The 18732-nt window shown below is 38.9% G+C and overlaps 1 protein-coding gene across 1 annotated transcript; it reads right to left on the bottom strand.

Moving 5' to 3' along the window:
* Positions 1-4385: 4385 nt before the first annotated feature.
* LOC149299002 (rho-related BTB domain-containing protein 1-like) lies at positions 4386-17592 on the bottom strand. The gene is made up of 9 exons (XM_089486911.1): positions 17401-17592; positions 16423-16526; positions 10912-11097; positions 9563-10524; positions 8197-8315; positions 7338-7488; positions 6427-6515; positions 5136-5241; positions 4386-4558 (listed from the first exon to the last, which is right to left on the bottom strand). The coding sequence occupies exons 1-9, from the start codon at positions 17590-17592 to the stop codon at positions 4386-4388; spliced, it is 2082 nt and encodes a 693-aa protein (XP_089343037.1).
* Positions 17593-18732: the final 1140 nt, after the last annotated feature.

The following is an 18732-nucleotide window of genomic DNA, read 5'->3' as shown; positions in this document are numbered from 1 at the left end:
CACATCTAATGATATACTTACCAGCACTGGCTTGGCAAACATTCTGGGCGGTGGTCCAATCAGACCCTTGTGTATATACGTGCAGGAACAGCGTAGATGCAGACAAAGATAGAAGACTGAATGTAAGGGAGAAGAGGGAGAAGATGAAGAAGATGCAGACGTGGTTGGCTGAGAAGATAGGGAAACAATAAGAGAGTGTGAGAGAGAGTGAACGAGAATGAGAGTGTGAGAGAATGAGTGACACCATGAGTGAATGTGGGCACTGGGCAATTGATTTTGTTCCAGAATTAAAAATGCTCACAAAAGGGTCAAAAAGCAACCAAACATTAGTCTGAATAGTTTTTAGGCCCATTTACCCATGTGTTTTATCCATTCTTGTATCTGCTGCTTTGCTGCTTGCTATTGCCATGCGTTGGATTCTGTTACTTTGGATATTGTCATCAATGCACTTCTTATTTAACTAAGGGTGCAGTAACATCTTGTGAGTGACTCCAATACTGGGGGGAGTTTACATTCCATAAATACATTTGTACATGCATTAAATTGATCCTGCACTAAACTTTTGGTTTCAAACCAAAATGTAAGGACAGAGAGGGTGGAGTGCTGCTTAACAAATCTCCTGGCTCGTACTATAATTACCACCAGGCAACTCCATCAAGTTAGGTCAATGAAGAGGCAGAGATCGACTATCACGAACTTGGTCACGCTATGCAATACGACAACGCAAGCTGCCAAGAGAAAGCAACATTTCATTTTTGACATTTAGGTACCAGCTGCTGTATTCAAATTCCAAGTCTACTTGGTTTGGTGGCACTTTAGTGAACGTGGGAGTTTTTGTGTTAATTTCTTCATATAAAAGTCTCCTTTTTGTATGGGGATTCTTGGACAAAGCGTGGTATAAGTTTACAGACAAACTATGCTCAGGGTAGTTGTTTTCAAAATGTAGGTTACAGATTTTGTTGTTCTGCAAAGCTGGTGATTTTGTGTTAAAACTAAAATGAGATTACATCGCTACTTATATGATGGTTGGATTGAATTGTTTTAGCTGTCCTACATATTAAGCAAACAAAAGCAAAATGTATTCACTGTGTGTTGAAGCAGAATAGTTCTCACACACACTGTCCTGCTGCATTACCCAACCGCGCTTGAGTTCTCCTTGTAGGAATTTTGGTAGGCCGGCCACACCTTGCAACGTTCATCACTGTTCCAAGTTTTCTCCATTTGTAGATATTGGCTCTCGCTGCGATTCACTTAGAAATAGCTTTGTAACCCTTTCCAGACTGGTAGATGTCGATGACTTTGATTCTTATTTGTTCTTGAATTTCTTTAGATCGAGGCAACGTGTGCTGCTTTTTAGAATATGGGTTCTATTTATGTTTAGATTCAACAGGGCTGGCAGTAATCATGCCTGTCTAATTGAGCCCAATTATCAATTACATTTGGTTCATTGGTTGATTTAGTAACTAATGGGGCAATTACTTTTTCACATAGGCCCAGGTAGGGTTGGATAGTTTTTCCTTCAATACATGAAGTAATCATTTAAAAACTGCATTTTGTGTTTACTCTGATTATTTTTGTCTAATATTAAAATTAGTTTGATGATCTGTAACATTTATAACATTTATAAACATTTAATATCAAAAAAAATAAAAAAAATGGGAAGGGGTAAATACCTTTTCACAGCCCAGTATATTGTAATTTGGAAAAAAGTTGATGAAATAAAAGACACGACTTTAAACAAATTTTGACATTTTATTTCATTTTATAATTTTTTGCAAAACAAAATAAAAAAACAAACATAAAATAACCACAAAGATAAAAGGCCATAGGCTGCATTAACCAAATGAACCAGCCACTTGGTTAAATGAACTGACATAAGATTACAACTGGATATTATTGCATATACCCCAGGTGCGTTTGTATAGTTTGTAACAATTTGGCAAGTTTGCAATCATAGATTTGGTTGTATAAAACCAACCAGTTAATTGTTTTGAATAAATTCCATGATTTTGTGAATTTAAATTCATCTCATTTTTCCCACAGATTATACCCCAAATTATGTTCTTGTAACAAAATCCCCAGTAAATCATGCTACCTAGTTTCTCAATCCATTCCACGGAGAGCCTACTCGTAATAGATTATTTTCTGTTATTTAACACAGGTACTCTGTGGCACCCACGTCCATAATGATAACGAGCATTGCCAACAAGGAACCTTAATTAGAGCCTTAATAACAGTAAAAGGTTATATGGCTTTCAGCAGAAGATCTCTAATTTGGGGCAAATAAGCCCTTCTCATTCTACTAAGCCTACAGACCCACATCGTTCCTCTATACTTAGAAAGGGACCAAGAGCGATCACCCAACTTCCACTTTCCTTAGTGGGTGATGTGTGGCGTATTCAAAGACCCTTATTGTTTTTACATTTCAGGCAAAGGTCTGAGGCATTATGCTATATACCAATCTGCCATATTAACATAAATATTACCGTACTGTAGCAAGCTCTGTCCTATTGTTGTAGCAATCACAAAGCCTTATTATAATAAAAGAGCACTCATTACTAGGTTACAAGAACGCTATACTGCTAAAATATAAAGTCTGGCAATGTGGCACAGGAACATCTCAGATCTTTCAAAAAATATTTGTATGCATTGTTTTAAATAGTTAACACTGATTAACTCACAACACATGAAGGAAGGAGGTGAAGGAAGTATAACCTTACACTGCAAGCATCTGCACCGTGTAACAATTCCACTAGAATAAGCAGATTCTGCAGATCTATGTCTTAATAAAATCAATTGTTCACTGAGCTACAGCAGAAGCTTAATCCTTATATCTTTTCACCTGAAGAAGTTATAACACCCTGTGTTTAGAGTACAAGACAATATTCATCATGTTTTGTAGACACTAAAGGTGGAAGACTGCATGATCAATAGATGGTTCCGCATGAGTTATATATTTTAGGTAATACACATAAAAACACTTATACCCCCCACTAAGATGGGTCCAAAATTCGCCCTGAATATGCCTGTGAATAAAGCCCTTTCGGATGTGTGTGTGTGTGTGTGTGTGTGTGTTCACCAACAATCTAAATGTACGAATTCCAATATAGACAATTTAAGACAGTACAAAAACATTTTTGATGAAGCTGGAAATTCAGCCTGCTGGGTTTTCTTAGCATTAAAGATGCTGTTCCGCTTACACTCTGCTAAATGTAACACTTTTTTTTAACTAAATGCAGCATTAGAAATATTAGTTTCTGGCCCAACTGAATTCCCAATCCCACAAACTTTTTTAGATCGCCTCACTCAATTTTTGCTGGAAACACGTCATGTGACATATGAGCAGGCACTAATAGGATGTTGCCATTGAGAGTGAAAACTTCCTATACATTTCTGTTGTTTTATGTAATTAAACCTGCACACGAAAGATCTGCTAAGGCTTATTTGGCTTAATATACTAAAATGCAGAATTAATGTTTTGTCTAAGTGGAACAGCACCTTTAAATATATTTAAGTAAAACCTTTTACCCTCTGAATACCAGGGGCCAAGAATTCAGAATTTAGATTCTCAGAAATTATGTTACTCTTGAAATAGTAAAACAACATGGGTTATGGTATGTTTAAAATTACCCAGCAAGCTGGATTTGTGGAACACGGTATATGATATGGGGGTTAAAAGCATCACCTGCATTATTTGAAATAGTGGATCAAAAAATGTTTGTTATCACACAGCAGAAGTACCTGAACTTGAATATTTGTTTGATATCTTATTTTCTCACCCAATAACAGTTATACACAAAACGGAGTGATTGTCGAGCACCTGCTATCGAGGTTAGCTTGACATAATACTATTGGACAACACATTGTGATCTCTATACAAGAAAACACAAGACTGAGAGCAGAAATTACAAGTTTTGCTCCACCTGTCACATAACTGTATTATAGAAAATATGTATTGGTAACAAAGCAATATTCCTTAGTCTCACCACCAAGAATGTGGTGTCAAAAAAAAAAACCTTAAAAAGGTGAGACTTTGCTCCCGAAACAGATATACCTGTGTTTAGTGTTATGTATATTGCCTTAATATACATTGTATTGCAACAGGTGATCGTAAAACTTTAACTTCTGTCTGCTTCCCAAAGCATTAATCCTTTGCGCCACCAGTTGGGCCAGTGATCAGTCACCAGCCTTCCAGCCATGAAAGTCTTTGACCTGCTTGAAGTGAAATTGTGCTTTGATCCCATAAACAATAAATGCACACATGTGGATTCAAATCAGTGCTTGAAACCTAATTACTGTACAGCATATTTTTTGACGTTAAGACACCATATTAACTTTACATTTTTTATATGTTTTTTTTTTCAAGTCTGCAATGAAATCATTGCTTAGGCAAAGGCTGCGGACGATGAATTCCAGAAGCACCACTTGCGTTTTGACCGATGTTTGTTAAGCACACTGTCTTCTTTTTCTCGCTCTTTTTTCACCCTTTGGTAATGGTCTTCTTCTTTTAAGTACCATACAGGTGGCCAGCGGTGCCTTTCAAAATATTCCTGATTTTCTGCGCAAATAGTACAAAAATAATAAAATTATTAATTATTACTAATTACAGATTATGATGCAAAGTTTGTAAAGTGGTCCTATCACCAGCTCTGGTGATTGGACAATTCCATTGGTTGCCATGGCCACTTCTAAACATTGCACTAGAATCATTAACACCTAACCCTTAAAGTCTTTACTTCCTGGGGCTCACATCTTTTCTAAAGAAACATATTTTTAAAATATATAACACATCTGGCTTCCAACCCCAGTAACCTTCTTTCAGTCTCATCTCCCATTTAATTATACATCATACAGGACCATCCAGGGTCTTCCTACAGCAGAAGCTCAAAGGTGTTGAACCTTCCTAATAAATAGTGAAGCGAGGAAGCTGAAACCTTGTCTCTTCTGCAAACTTTCCTGCCAACTATCCCTTTAGTGGATAAACGCCACCAAATTAAGAATCGCATGATCTGGCCCTATAAACAGCAATTCAAGTATTTAGCTCTCCCTCAATCTAGCGAAAAGGATAACAAACAATCTAAACAATGAGGAATTACTTTGTTTTTTTTAATGCCCAGTCTAAAAAAAAGACATACCTGCAGATTTAGCTTTTATCTCCTTGCGGAACTTGGAGCACACGCTGTTGTAATTTGTGCAGATGTGATGTAGGCACCAGGCTGCCAGCTGATGGGCATTGTGGAACTGCAATGAAGAATGAAAACAAATCAATGAGAAAAACAAAACTGTAAGAAATGCACTTACGGATTCTGTTTTACTATCGTCATTCTAGGTCACAGACCCATTAGTTAAGAGCTTATGTAACCTGAACAGCAGGTTATCACATGACGGTGATTATAAGGTTAGATAGACATGTAATGCACCATGAAAGCTTGGATAAAGATCATTGAATGTGATCCTGGTATGCTTACATCAATGCTGAATAAGACGTATATCTATTAAGAAAATAGGCATCTGTTGCTCATTGACAAAATATTAGCGATTGTCCTAACATGTTAACCAAAGAGAAATACGCAGTTCTGCCACCCAAAAAACTCTCCAATATGTTTAAACATAAACACGGAACAGAAGCATCTGAGAAGCTTCTTCTTCCACTATGCCAACAAGACTTTTCAGTGCCCAGATCACATGATCGCAGCCTGGAACGACACAATTCTCCACTAAATAACAAATGCTGAATAACTGGCATGATTAAAGTATTTCTGGAGAGAGTTCCGGATGCTGCGTTTAATATTACTTGCTTCAACAGTATGTATGCAACAGGACAGGCGGAACACCGCTCCGGATCGTAAGGCTGTGGTAAAGCTTACGGCTCTGTTAAACATTGTGTTAATGAACGACACATAAACAACTCTATCTTTTATACACGCCAATGTAACCTGCAACAGTTTTATAGTTGGCTATGGGAATTTGTGGGTGAATTTGGTGCATTCAGTAGAGGCAGGTTCTTCATAAATGAACAGCAAACTAGAGATCTCATCCACAAATATCTCTGAATAAAGACAATTTTGTTAGAATCTATTAAAAACGGCCTTATTGCCTTATATGAACTGATGCAATGGTGAAATCAGGAGGAACGCACCATTTTCCGGGTGACAAAATCACTTTCCAGACTTTTACACTTATGCATAAAAAGTTTCATTGCACTCTTTAAAGCCTAGAAATGGCCCCCAGCCACGGAACCCTTGAGAATCTATAGAGCACAAATGCCTTGCCCTTATATGAACAAATACTCTTTGTGTGACTCTTAGCCGGATAATCCCTTGTGCGAGATTAGGACCTCTGCAGCTGCTGTTCTTCTGCCTGCATGTCACCAACCCGCGTAGAATCTAACAATTCCTTAAAGGTGAAAAAAGCAATAATCCAGACCTGTGCAAGCTCCAGATAGGTCAGCACTTCCTGATCAATGTCCGCGCCGTTCACCGAAGCCTTGGTCAGCTCCTGCACAGCATGCTGTTCTGCAGAACAAAACACAAAGTACACTGAATGATACGCATTACAAATATTCTGTATATAAAACACAAGAAAAGTTGTGTTTCTCATCTGTGGTGTTCAGGACAAAAAGTGAATCAGTGAAATAATGCAAAATAAATGTATTTACATTTTTTTTTTTTTACGGGAACACAATATTTGTACTGCTAACCCCACTTGTGCCATTCGGACCTCAGTTGCTGAAACCAATGTGCGTGAATGGGGAATATATCTCAAAGAAGGTGCAGAGCCCCAGCTTACCTAGACAATTTAAAAGCAACTTTTAAGCGTTGTGGAGTGCAGATGAGAATTCGGTTAATGGGGACCAAAAAGGGACACATATTAATAATTACACAGCGAGCAAATGACTAAATTCTTCACGCATCACAAAGCATCACAGGTGAGGCGTTAAATGAAGCCTTCTCTGGCCGCTTCTCAACAATTGTGTGACTAAGCATATTTACTGTCATCTACTTGTCTTCCATTAAAAAGAAAATATACTGTTATTCTAAATTGTGTTGACCAGCAATTAAATGGGAGGGGGGGGCTCCAGGTCTATCTATATTATTTGTTATCTAAAAAATATAAATGAAAGATATAGGATTGTTGGGCCATATAAGAAAAAATTGAATGAATCCAACAACTACCAGTACCCTGCTAAGGCACATCTCTAAGAGTAGATTTCACTGTAAGCAAATGAACCCCTTGAAGTGGGTAAGCAACAAAGGAGGCAGCTGACAGAACACCACTGATGGTGCGGGCAAATGTAAAATAAAGCGAAATCTATGTAAATATCACGCCTCGCTTACCAGTAAGTGCAACCAGGTGTGGAAGGCAGATTCTGTTGGCCAATGCTATCAGCTCCAGAGGGTCCACTTCCATTGAACATGATAACTGCTTGGTATATAGGTAATCCAAGACCGCCTGCATTGACAATTTGCTTACATTGGGAAGAACAACCTGCAAGGGCAGACACAGAAAAAAAAGGATCACATTACTTGGAATAACAGAAATGCATAGCATGCAAGAACGTTCGCTGAGCCATACATTTAACACTGACACAGGATCAATACCATCATCATGTTAAAAGAAAAACATCAAGTCAATCATAAAAAAAGCACAAAAATTCACTTGATGCTGGGGTAAATATCTGGCTACATGGGATGTCTCCGCATCGCCCCTTGTATCAATGGCATGGCAGGGTCAAGAATGGAACTGCTGAGATATAGTGGTTCCGCATGCTTAAAGATATTTAGGGAAGTTCTAATCTATATTTAATGGGGGTAACTTATTTAAGGGCCATACTTTAAGTTCTTACCATTATCTGATTGGCTGATTAGGATTTCAAGGAAGCTGGGCTTTCCTTTTGTCACCCTCCTCAAATGTTCTTTTAAATAGATAGATGGAGGAAAATGGTGTGCCTATCCATCTATACTTATCTATCCCTATAAAAAGTTTGTTTTTTTCCATAACACCAATTTACAACAGGATATTATTGACCCATTAAAATGTTGCCCTGTCTCTCGTGCAGCGAGAATCCCCGAATAAGGGCTTATGAACAGGATTGTGGCTACGTTGTGAAAAGAAATGTAGCTTAAGACACGCAGGATATCCCGTTTCCAAGGAAAGAGTTAAGAATAGTCACAGAGAAAAAAAAACTCCTTGTACCTCGCTGTTTGCACTTTCAACAAACGAGCCCCCAAACATAGCAGACATCCATTCGCAGCTACAGATTAGAAGGGGCTTATGGGCACTGATGCTTCCATCATCCAATTTAAAAGTCACATCTGGAACAAAGATAAAAACCAAGGTTATCAGTAAGACCGAGCTGACATAGTTTCCTGGAACTGATACTCTGTATCAGTATTATTCCGTATTCCCCTTCCCCCACTCCCCGAGGAGTTTCTCTTTAATTTCTCTGTGTTTTGTAACGCCATTTAGCCGAGGGGCGACAAAAATGAAAATGCAGCTCACTATTGTTATTAGGAACCACCTGTAGATATTTGTCTAAAATAATGTCACGGAACTAAAGTTCCTTTTTGGCACGGTTCCCTGGCTTCTGGTGGGTGCACGCGAGTCTCATGATCGAATGGTTACTATGGAGCTGTTGTCGGTATCTGGCACTGTCGACATATGGCAAATTCGCTGTTCTTATAAACATTTAACTCTTTTTTGTAACAATATTTGAACCTAGTATTCAACATCCAGACATTAAAATAACAATTTAGTATTACAGAATAAACTGTTTAAAGGCAAAATATAAATACGTAAAACCCAGAGTAATTGGCGTCCCTATAAAATCCATAAAGGAAAGTGTCCTAGATGTTTGTGTACCAGGATAACAACAAACAAAATTTCACATGGTTTTTGTTAATGTATTTATTTTTTTTACGTTTCACTCTATATATAAATTGAAAGGGTTACTGTGCCCAATAAACACATTACTACTTGGTTGAGTATTCTTGAGATGGGTTACTGAACCAAATACACTTGAAATAACCTCTCAAGATTATCTATGTAATACTATTAGCTCATTCTGGGCATCAGATCCAATATTTAATTGGTTTGTCTACTGCAAGCAGTAAAAGTGTGTAGAATAATTTTACCCCGTTAATGAGCAACATATTAAAAAAATATTTTTCACAGCGGTCATGTATGTATGCAAATCTCCAGGATAATGGGGCAACGAAGGTGTATGGAGACAGGTGAGGAATCAGGGGATCCATGAATTGCTCTAAGCAAAATGGTGGTCCATACTGGTGTTTCCTTTTTTGACATTTTTAGTCCAGATGTACCATGGTCTTGGCAGATTTTTTTCTCCGATACAATAAGTGTTGCTCCCATCATGGAAGGCAGGTTTGGAAGCAACACTGGTAATTATTGTAGATAATCAACATCCAACACAGAGATAAAACCATTTCAATGGTTGCTCAAGAAGGATTTTAACTTTGACTGGTTGGTTCATTACCAAAAATCCAGTGTATGGGTAATAATATTGAAGACAACAGATTGCACATTTAGGGAAGATACTCACCAGAGAAGGTTGCTTTGGAAAGACATTCTTTTATTCTGTTGGCTTTCCTAACATGAAATGCTTTTGTGATCTCCTGATTCATAAAGGCTTCTTTATTGGTTATATTTTCCACCATCATCCGTAGGTCAAAGACTTCTAGTATTTCTGCAATCTGAGCCACTCTCATCAAACCCTTCTCGTTTTCATCTAGCTGTCCCGTGTAAAGAAACCGTAAAACTGTTTTAAAAGGCCCATACTGTATGGAGGAATCCATCCGTACTACAGTCACTGTACAAGTCCTGTTTGAGATAGGGTTCACCATGACTTCTTGGTGCATACTCAGGAAACCCTTACTCCATGAGGATAGGCGAATACAATCCTCCTCCTCAAAGTCACTGGTTAACAAAGTGTCATCGCTCCTTGATATCCGGAGCGAGGCATTGGAGGGTTTCAAGGAAGCTACATCGGTGTCCTCATCAGTATCGAGGCTTAGTGTCCTCATGAGCAAGTCCTTGGTGGTCTTTTCTTTCTTTGAACACCTATCAACAAGACTTTGACACTCTTCATGTTCCATTAAAAAAAGATCATAAAATTTTGAAGAGGAGGTAGCAAGGTAAATTTTATGAGCAAAGATCTGTTTTTGGTCCCGTAGAACAAACAATACATCTGCACACAAAGGATTGTCCAACAAATCGCCAGCATCATTCATACTGGCCGCACCGGGTTCTGGTATCTTAATAACAGGAGGTGGTGCTTTCGGGGGTAAGAAGGGCGCTTGCAGTAGCGGCTTCTGCACTTTCTTTAGATGGGATTTCCAAAACTGGAGGTGCCGTCGGGAAATCAACGCTGCCCTGATTGCATTATCAAATACATCCTTGATACCGAACTGATCGAACACACTAGTTTCATAATATGGAATCCCGAGCTCTTTAGCAACTTCCCTTCCCCTTTCTGGAGGTAATATGTCCCCTCTTTTTATTGGCCTAAGACAGAAAACAAATATATATGTTAAATGAATACAAATAGTTACCAAAGAACACATGAATAATGGTGCTGTTTGCTGCTAAGCTATACAGAGGGTTTTGCGTCATAACGACTGTTCGGTCTGGTAGTCCAGCCACTATATGTTAGCTATGTAACTTGTAACTTGTAATGTTGACGTGGCAGGTGAACTTGTGAGTTTTGTTCAAAATACAGCACTAAAGCCTCATGTTTATTTAATGTATATTTTTGCAGGTTTGGATTTCAGTGTTGGCAATCTGTTCTTTGTTTATTAAACATGGCTTTGTTTACTAAGCATGTAATTGCTGCTGGGCCCTAAATTGAGATTAAACGCAGACAAAACGTAGACCCCGTATCGCAATGCATACCTGGCTAATGGTCTCCGTGCTCTATTCACAGCCTCCAGATCGGCATAACGCAGGTCTAGCTGGCAGCCAACAAGGATCACAGGGGTCCGAGGACAGAAGTGCTTGATTTCTTGCGCCCACATGGTTTTCACATGGTTTAACGAGTTGGGATTTGCAATTGAGAAGCACAGTACCACCACATCGGACCTGAAAAGCACATCAACGATCGGTTTCAGGCACGTTCAGCAAAAAAGCACAAATACCACTTGCTCAAAGGCCAATGGCTGTGTAAATGACTGCATGCCATCAATAATAGTCAATAGCAATCAGGTTGGCTTAAGACACCTAAACCTTTGCGTGCTATGTGATTTTCTATTAAACACACCATTTACAGGCTAAAAATACAATTTTTAATTAGTTTTGAAGACTGATTATATATATATATATTGTGACAAAAGGTGTGGTAAAGTGATAGAAGGCAGGTATATTAGACCAGCCTTGGTCAATAGTAGCCTGCTTTAACCCCTTAAGGACCGGGCTAATTTTTCGTTTTGTACCCTGTGGGACCGAGGCTGTTTTGACACTTTTGTGGTGCTTGTGTTCAGCTGTAATTTTCTCCTCACCCATTTAGTGTACCCACATAAGTTATATATTGTTTTTTTCAGGACAAGATGGGCTTTCTTCAGATACCATTATTTTGATCGTATCATCTTATTTACTATAAAAAAAATTAAAAAAACGGTGCAAAATTGAAAAAAAAACACATTTTATGACTTTTATTTGAAAAATCTTTTACTCACCTAAAAAAGCAAGTAAAAAAACTAGCTAAATAGATTCTACTACTTGTCCTGAGTTTAGAAATACCCAATGTTTTCATGTTTTTTTGCTGTTTTTTGTAAGTTATAGGGCAATAAGTACAAGCAGCGTTTTATGATTTCCAAATCTTTTTTAACAAATCTGGTCAGTCTGCCTCCATCTCCTCTTTGGAACATCTTTGAAGCCGGTTAACTCAATTTAACCCATTCAAACCATATATTTTTGAAAACTAGACACCCCAGGGTATTCCAAATGCTGTTATTTTAACCCTTTCCATGCACCAATTATAGAACTACACTTTGTCAAACTTTGTAATAGTAATTTTTTTTATTTTTTTTTCACACAAATTGTACTTTAGTTATAGATATACAGGTCCTGGTATATGCCACTGTCAAACAACACGCCAATGTGTGTTCAGGAACATCTCCTGAGTGCAGTGATACCCAACATGCATGGGTTTGTCGGGTTGTTTCAGATTTAAAATGCCACATTTGGGAAGTGCGCTTTTTTTCTCCATTTTGGTCAGTCTGTACCTATGCCCTATCTTTGAGCTAGGCCACTCCAATTTACCCCATCAGCCATTTTTTTTATATATTAGACACCCCTTGGGTATTTGAAGTGCTTTTATTTTAACTCTTTGTTGAGATTTTTGAGAAATTTTAGCACTTGCTCAAAATAATAAACTTTATTTTTTAATTTAATTTTATTTTTTTAATACTTTTTTTTATATATTTTTTTTACACATTTTGCTGGTACTGGATGGTTCATCTAGTGACATCACTGCATAATTATTTTTAAATGTTAGCACATTTTTTTTTCCATTTTTTATTTATTTTATTTTTTTTGAATATTTTACTAATCACATAGTGATTAGAAAGCTGGGCTCCATTGACTTGCATGGTTGAATGCAGTACCTGTATTCAACCAGCAAGTGGAGCCAGTTCTCTAGAGGGTCTGGAGACCCTCTAGCGAACTTTTTCGTCTTTATTGTTTTATTTCCCGGGCCGCCGCCATCTTGCTTGATGGCGAAGATCACCGGCAGCGGCGGCAGTGACCGCTCTCCGGAGCGGTCACAGCCCACCCAGAGGTAAGTGTTTGGTGTCGCTGGATGCCTCCTGATCGAGGCATTCCAGCGACACCATTTAAGTTTAGGAGGCGATCGTTGATCGCCTCCTAACCGCTTTTAAAACGGGCGTCCGCCGCCATACAATGTATGGCGGCTGTTGACGCCCCGGGGAGGGGCCAGACATGGCCCCCGATGCCGATCTCGGCCTTGCTGAATGCCTCGACATCGAGGCATTGCAGCAAGGCCGTTTAAGCGAAGAAAGTGATCCTTGATCACTTTCTAAGCTTATTTAATTTTTTGACAGTTCAGGACCGTCAAAGGTCATTTAGTGACCTTCTTGTTATGACGGTCCTGAACCGGCAAAGGTCGCGAAGGGGTTAAAATATGTCCCAGGGAAATATGTTGTTTGTTTACAAACTGCACTACTGGCAGTTTGCAAAACATGGTAAGGGTCCCTGGGGCGGAGCATCTGGAAGAGCAGGGTGGGCCAGTGCTCCAACAGCACTAATTGCTGTTTTGATCCAGTCCAGAGCCTGCATTCTGGACAGGAGCTCCACAGGTGTGGACTAAGTAGCAGCTCACCTGTGGCTGATTAATTAGCAGGCAGAAGGTTAAAGGGATTGAGCCTGATTCAGAGAGGAAGCCACTGTTATGCCAGCTAGGAGAGCTGATAAACTGAGGGGTGGTTTCTCTCTGCAAAGCCATATTGATGGTAACTTGTGACCTGTTTTGTCCTAAGCAAGTGCTAAAGCAAAGACTGTTATTCTACGTATAACTGCTGCTGTTTATTCCTTTAAAATAAACATTGAAGCTGAGCTGGATGTGTCCTGGACTTCATTTACCCTAGAAGACTGTGGTTACAGCCAAGATCCTTGACAAAAGTCCCAAGGAAAAGAGAGGCCTGTCACAATATACACAATGCACTGCTTGGCATTAAATCATGATCTAATCTAGGACTGGCAACGCCGGTTTTGTTTATTTGCTATTTTTCTAGTTTTCTCTAGGACTGCGGGAATATCATTACTAAACAGTTTCTAAAAATAATATGCTAATAACAAGCACTGCTGGTTTCTCCCCATAACAGGACATTTTCCAGGTCATTGAAAGACTTCATGGCAGCTTTTATGATCAAAAATGTATCACTTATAGATAACACTTCTAGATATGCACATTTATTTAACCAAACGAAATCTACAAAGGGTGCTACTGTTGTAATATTTATTTCATGAAATTATTGGGGGGAAAATACAAGAACAACACACATACTAACTACCTGCAAATTAATGGTTTGTATGTCCAAAATACCCTGATGCAAGTCAAATGACTAGTAATAAAACTCAAAATAAACTGGAGCAGTCACAGGACTTACTTACCAGGAATCTATTTGTGGAACGTCTTGTGACTGCTTCAATTTTTGACGATTGAGTTTATATATATATATATATATATATACACACACACACACACATATATATATATATATATATATATATATATATATAATTTACAGCACTATAAGATACAGGATATGCAAAACAGACTTGTTTGCTCGGTATCAACTGTCTGCTTGTAGGATTTTCTGCCGGTTCTCCATTGGTCACAAACTACATTTTGAAACCTGGCATGAAATGTAGCACTCGTTACAGAGCCAAGTTTACTGCACCCGACACAAGCCCAGGTATAACGTTTGCAGGGACACAAGGTGTCAGATGTGAAATGGAGGAAGGCCTTGTAAGGCATTCACTGCATGAAGATCATATGAAGAGTCACAATGCCATGTGCTTAATTTATACAAGGGCATATTTACTTAACATAGAAGGCCGGTATTGACTAAGACTTACGGCCCTTGCTGTTCCTGCACATATGTTCCAGCCAATATTTAATCCTAAGTAAACACTTAAGTAATTAGGTCTTTGAGTTGACGTGCCTTTCGAGGAAAGTAACCCTGAATGAGGACAAGCTCCTGTAAACAGTTTACACGCAGGACTTCTAGCACAAGGCAAAGACCATATGGGAAGATCAACTAAGGTCCAGAAACAGGCGGTGAGGAGCACTTTTCTTTGCCTTATATGCTTTTTTTTAATCTTTAGCATTTTTTCCCTAGCCACATGGTGACCACAATGCCAAGTTTATGTAGAGGAAGGTTTTTTGTGTCACACTGACATTAGTTACACAATATTCTGATAATTTGTAAGAATATCAGCTCTTTGTGTACATGGAATTTGCACTGTGACCAGGAGTCCTCACATCAAACTATGTAAGCCTAAAAGTGGGCCTACCACCTAAGAGTAAAGGTTACAGAGATAATGCGGGTCATGAGGCACCAGACGTTCCTACACCTGGACACACGAAATTGTCATTGTTGACTATAATTTCTTTTTGTACCTATTTTCAGGGGGAGGTTGATACCCGTTTGTTTGTGTGCAATATTTCTTGTATGTTATGATGTCATTATCACCATATCATTTTAAAGATGCCTGCTTGGGCTCAGGTGAGTCGGTAACTAAAGTATATTCTACCATTCATAACCTGCAGTTGGTGTCAAACGAGGAATTTGCATTCTAGAACGCATGCACAATAAGTTTCTAGAAAGTTGTATACACAATTAGCCTCAGGCATCCAAGAGCTTACGAGTTCACTGTAACGTAATTGTGTAAGCAGATTTCAGGACGGTAAGTTTAATGACGCAAGACCTCTAGTTTTTAAGAAGCACCTAAAAAAAAAAAATCGTAGCTGTTGTAACAGCCGCCTTCACACATTGGATTAGTGTATCTGCGGCTTTAAAAGAGGCAAAACTGGAGCCTTTTGTTTTTGTGGGGCGTTCTTAGAAATTACGCCCCACACAAGGCTGGAAGATTTACAGCCGGAAAGGAGATACGGCCGTGTAACATAGTAACAGCTACTGAGGCTGCAAAGAGTCGCATTCGCTGTATCACATTCTTGTCCATGTTTGTGGCCAAACTATACCAAAGCAACCCAACCAGCAATACAAACAAACAAAAAACACAAACCTGTCACTGCTAGTTGAAAAAAAAAGAGCATCAACAGCACCAAAATGGTAAATGGCTGTTTTTCAGAATCCTGGATTAGCTAAAATACAATATTTACAAATCCATCCTTCATGTGCTTCTGGGGTTTATTAACTAAACTGCGATCAGAGACATACAATTTTAGTGAATAAACCCCTGTGATGCATGTGTCTGCTTATTGCTAGATTAAATGGTTTAGCAAAGGGTAGCCTACCTCACGTGGGGCCCATAACAAATATTTCCTCGTTTGTGAAGCTAGCAGACAGAATATACACCATGTGAGGAAAGTAAATGGACAGGATGCACATGTATGTATATGTACATTTGCATGTATGTATGTATGTATGTATGTATGTATGCATACATTTTTACTGCCACTGACAGCAGGACATTTCTTGGTGTGAAAGTGCAGATGTAGCACAGAAGGTCAATGCTCATTGCTTTGCAGAGTTAGCGCTATGGATGAGATATGCAGACTGCGTGAAACAGAATACGAGCCTGTGCTTTTAATACAGTGTGCCATTAATCGTTGGAAAACTCAGTTCTTTGTCTGTACAGATATTCGCAGGGCTTGGTACATTGTGCTGTGCTACACAAAACGTTATATTTTTTTTCCCCTACCTTCCATAGGCAAAGCGTCTGTCCTTGTGATGGTCGCCGAAAGTGTCCCACAGCCTGAGAGAGACACTCACTTCATCCACGACATCCCGGGAGCGTTCAAGGACCTAGATGCCATAAATAGAAAAAGATCAAAACCGCAGCATTGACACACATGCATTTTCTACTCTCCGGTTTAGTTTTTCTCTACTTGGCAAGTTGTCTTTGGATGTACAGGATTGTAGACTCCTATTATGAAGTAGCCTTGAGTTATAAAACAGACAGTAAGCTATGTCTTGTATTTTTTTAATTTAAAATAAATAAATAAAAAATAAATAAATATATATATATATATATATATATATTTTATTATTATTTCCAACACTCCATGGAGCCCTGCTTTTGTTTGTGTTAAGAATATTACACTGTTAAATAATTCTGGTTGGTGCCTATATTTCACCAGCAACATCAACTAACATCAAAGCCTCCTCATTGATTAAAGGTAGATCTTTAATCCGCTTCTCTGGGAATATTCAAAGACATTCTATTGAGCAGGAAAATAAGACTCTTCAAGAGTAACGAGTTAGATATGCATTGTAGGTCGGCACCTTGCCGTCAATTTCTAATCTGAAAACTACTTTTCAACATACTCAATTATAACAATTACAACTTCGGGTTGTGTTAACTATACTTTTTTCTTTCTTAACTGGTTGATGTGCGATACAATGTTGCGCGGTCAATGAACACATTGAGGGTAATAATTTGTTAAAGAGACCTCTCAGAAAAATTGACTTAATATTAATATATATTTGTATTCCTAGCAAAGAGAGAGTGTATTTTTAAAGAGAAGCTAATAGGAACACTAGTTTGCATGAAGTTTGCTCCATACAAAGAAATGCCATCTTTAGAAGCATGGCCACTGCAAACATCATAGTGGAGAATGAACTAGAAGAAACGCTAGAACATGCTGTAAATATCACAAGGATTCGGTTCTTAACTTACTTCTTGGCAGACACGATACTGGTCAATGGCCCACACGGTTGGTACATGGGTGGCCAGGAGCTGGTATTGAGTTAAGGTGGTGTTACATGCTCTTGCGCATATAAGACGTGTCTTGCCTACTGCATTGTCTCCCACGACTACGCATTTTATTGTCTCCACATTGGGCCTTTCGTAATCCATATCAGTGTCCATTGGTGCAGACCTGAAGAGAGACCAGATCAATGGCGTTATAATCCTGGAACACAGCAAGAATCTTCCACTGTGAAGACTCAGCCACAGAATAAGAACTAAAGAACAGGCGCACACTTTTATAGCTACTGAAACTCCCTTAACCGTGAACGCTTGTTTTGACCGATCACACTTGGATGGAGTAAACACAGGAGAACCCTCTTGTTTTCCCCAAACAAAAACCAGTCTGCTTAAGGTATATCTGGAATCCAGCAGAGCTTCTGGAATAAACTTACAATTTTATTAACCATTGTCTGTACCACGAGACGGGGGGCACGGAACATCTGCAGGTTTCACCCCAGGCCGTCCGGCAAGATCCTGCTCTCTGCTGTTTAAAGTACATTTCTTTTCACTCCTCATTTACTTTTACCAAAAACAAAAAACATGAGATACATATTTTATGGTGTTGTTCGTATTAAATATTAACTTTGATCAACACACATGGAAACAATTTTAACTTGAGGCACACCATAGTTTTTTTGTTGTACTGCAGTGCAGTAATTATACCATTCATTTTCACCTTGTATTCTCAGGGGAAATCAGTCATTATACCACTTCAGCTTTTCTGCTTTTTAAACCTGCCATTTATTCTCGGAGCTCGTTAAAGTGATGCTAAATACTACAGAGTCATTTGGACAGCAGGTCCATTTCTAGAAAGCAAGCTCAGTCTAGATCAAGGGTGTCCAACCTGCTGCCGGACTACATCTCCCATACTCCTCTGCCAGCGACTAAGCTGAAGGAGCATTATGGGAGATGTAGTCCTTTAGCAGCTGGAGGGCCACAGGTTGGACACCCCTGATCTAGGTGTAGTTTTTTAGAAAGCCCACTGTGCTGAGAATAGCGCGCCAACGAGTCCCCAGGAACCACTCTTAGCTGGGCTTCACCATATGATACCCGGCTCTCTCCTTTAGTTACTAGACACAGAAGAGCTCAATCTCCCAAAAACGTATTGAGCTATGAAGACCGCAGGGTTCCAGAAAACTAATACCAACCTGGCTATTGCTTCCATGGCATCATTATTATTGAATATTTATTTCAACCAGACTGAGAACTCTACTCAGAAAGCCAAGCAACACTGATGGATTCTAAAGGGGCAAGCGTACC

This window comes from Sceloporus occidentalis, unplaced genomic scaffold, assembly GCF_023333645.1.
Source record: "Sceloporus occidentalis isolate IW3139 unplaced genomic scaffold, rSceOcc1.0.p SCAF_30, whole genome shotgun sequence".
NCBI lineage: Eukaryota > Metazoa > Chordata > Lepidosauria > Squamata > Phrynosomatidae > Sceloporus > Sceloporus occidentalis.
This window is presented reverse-complemented; position numbering and strand designations above follow the sequence as displayed.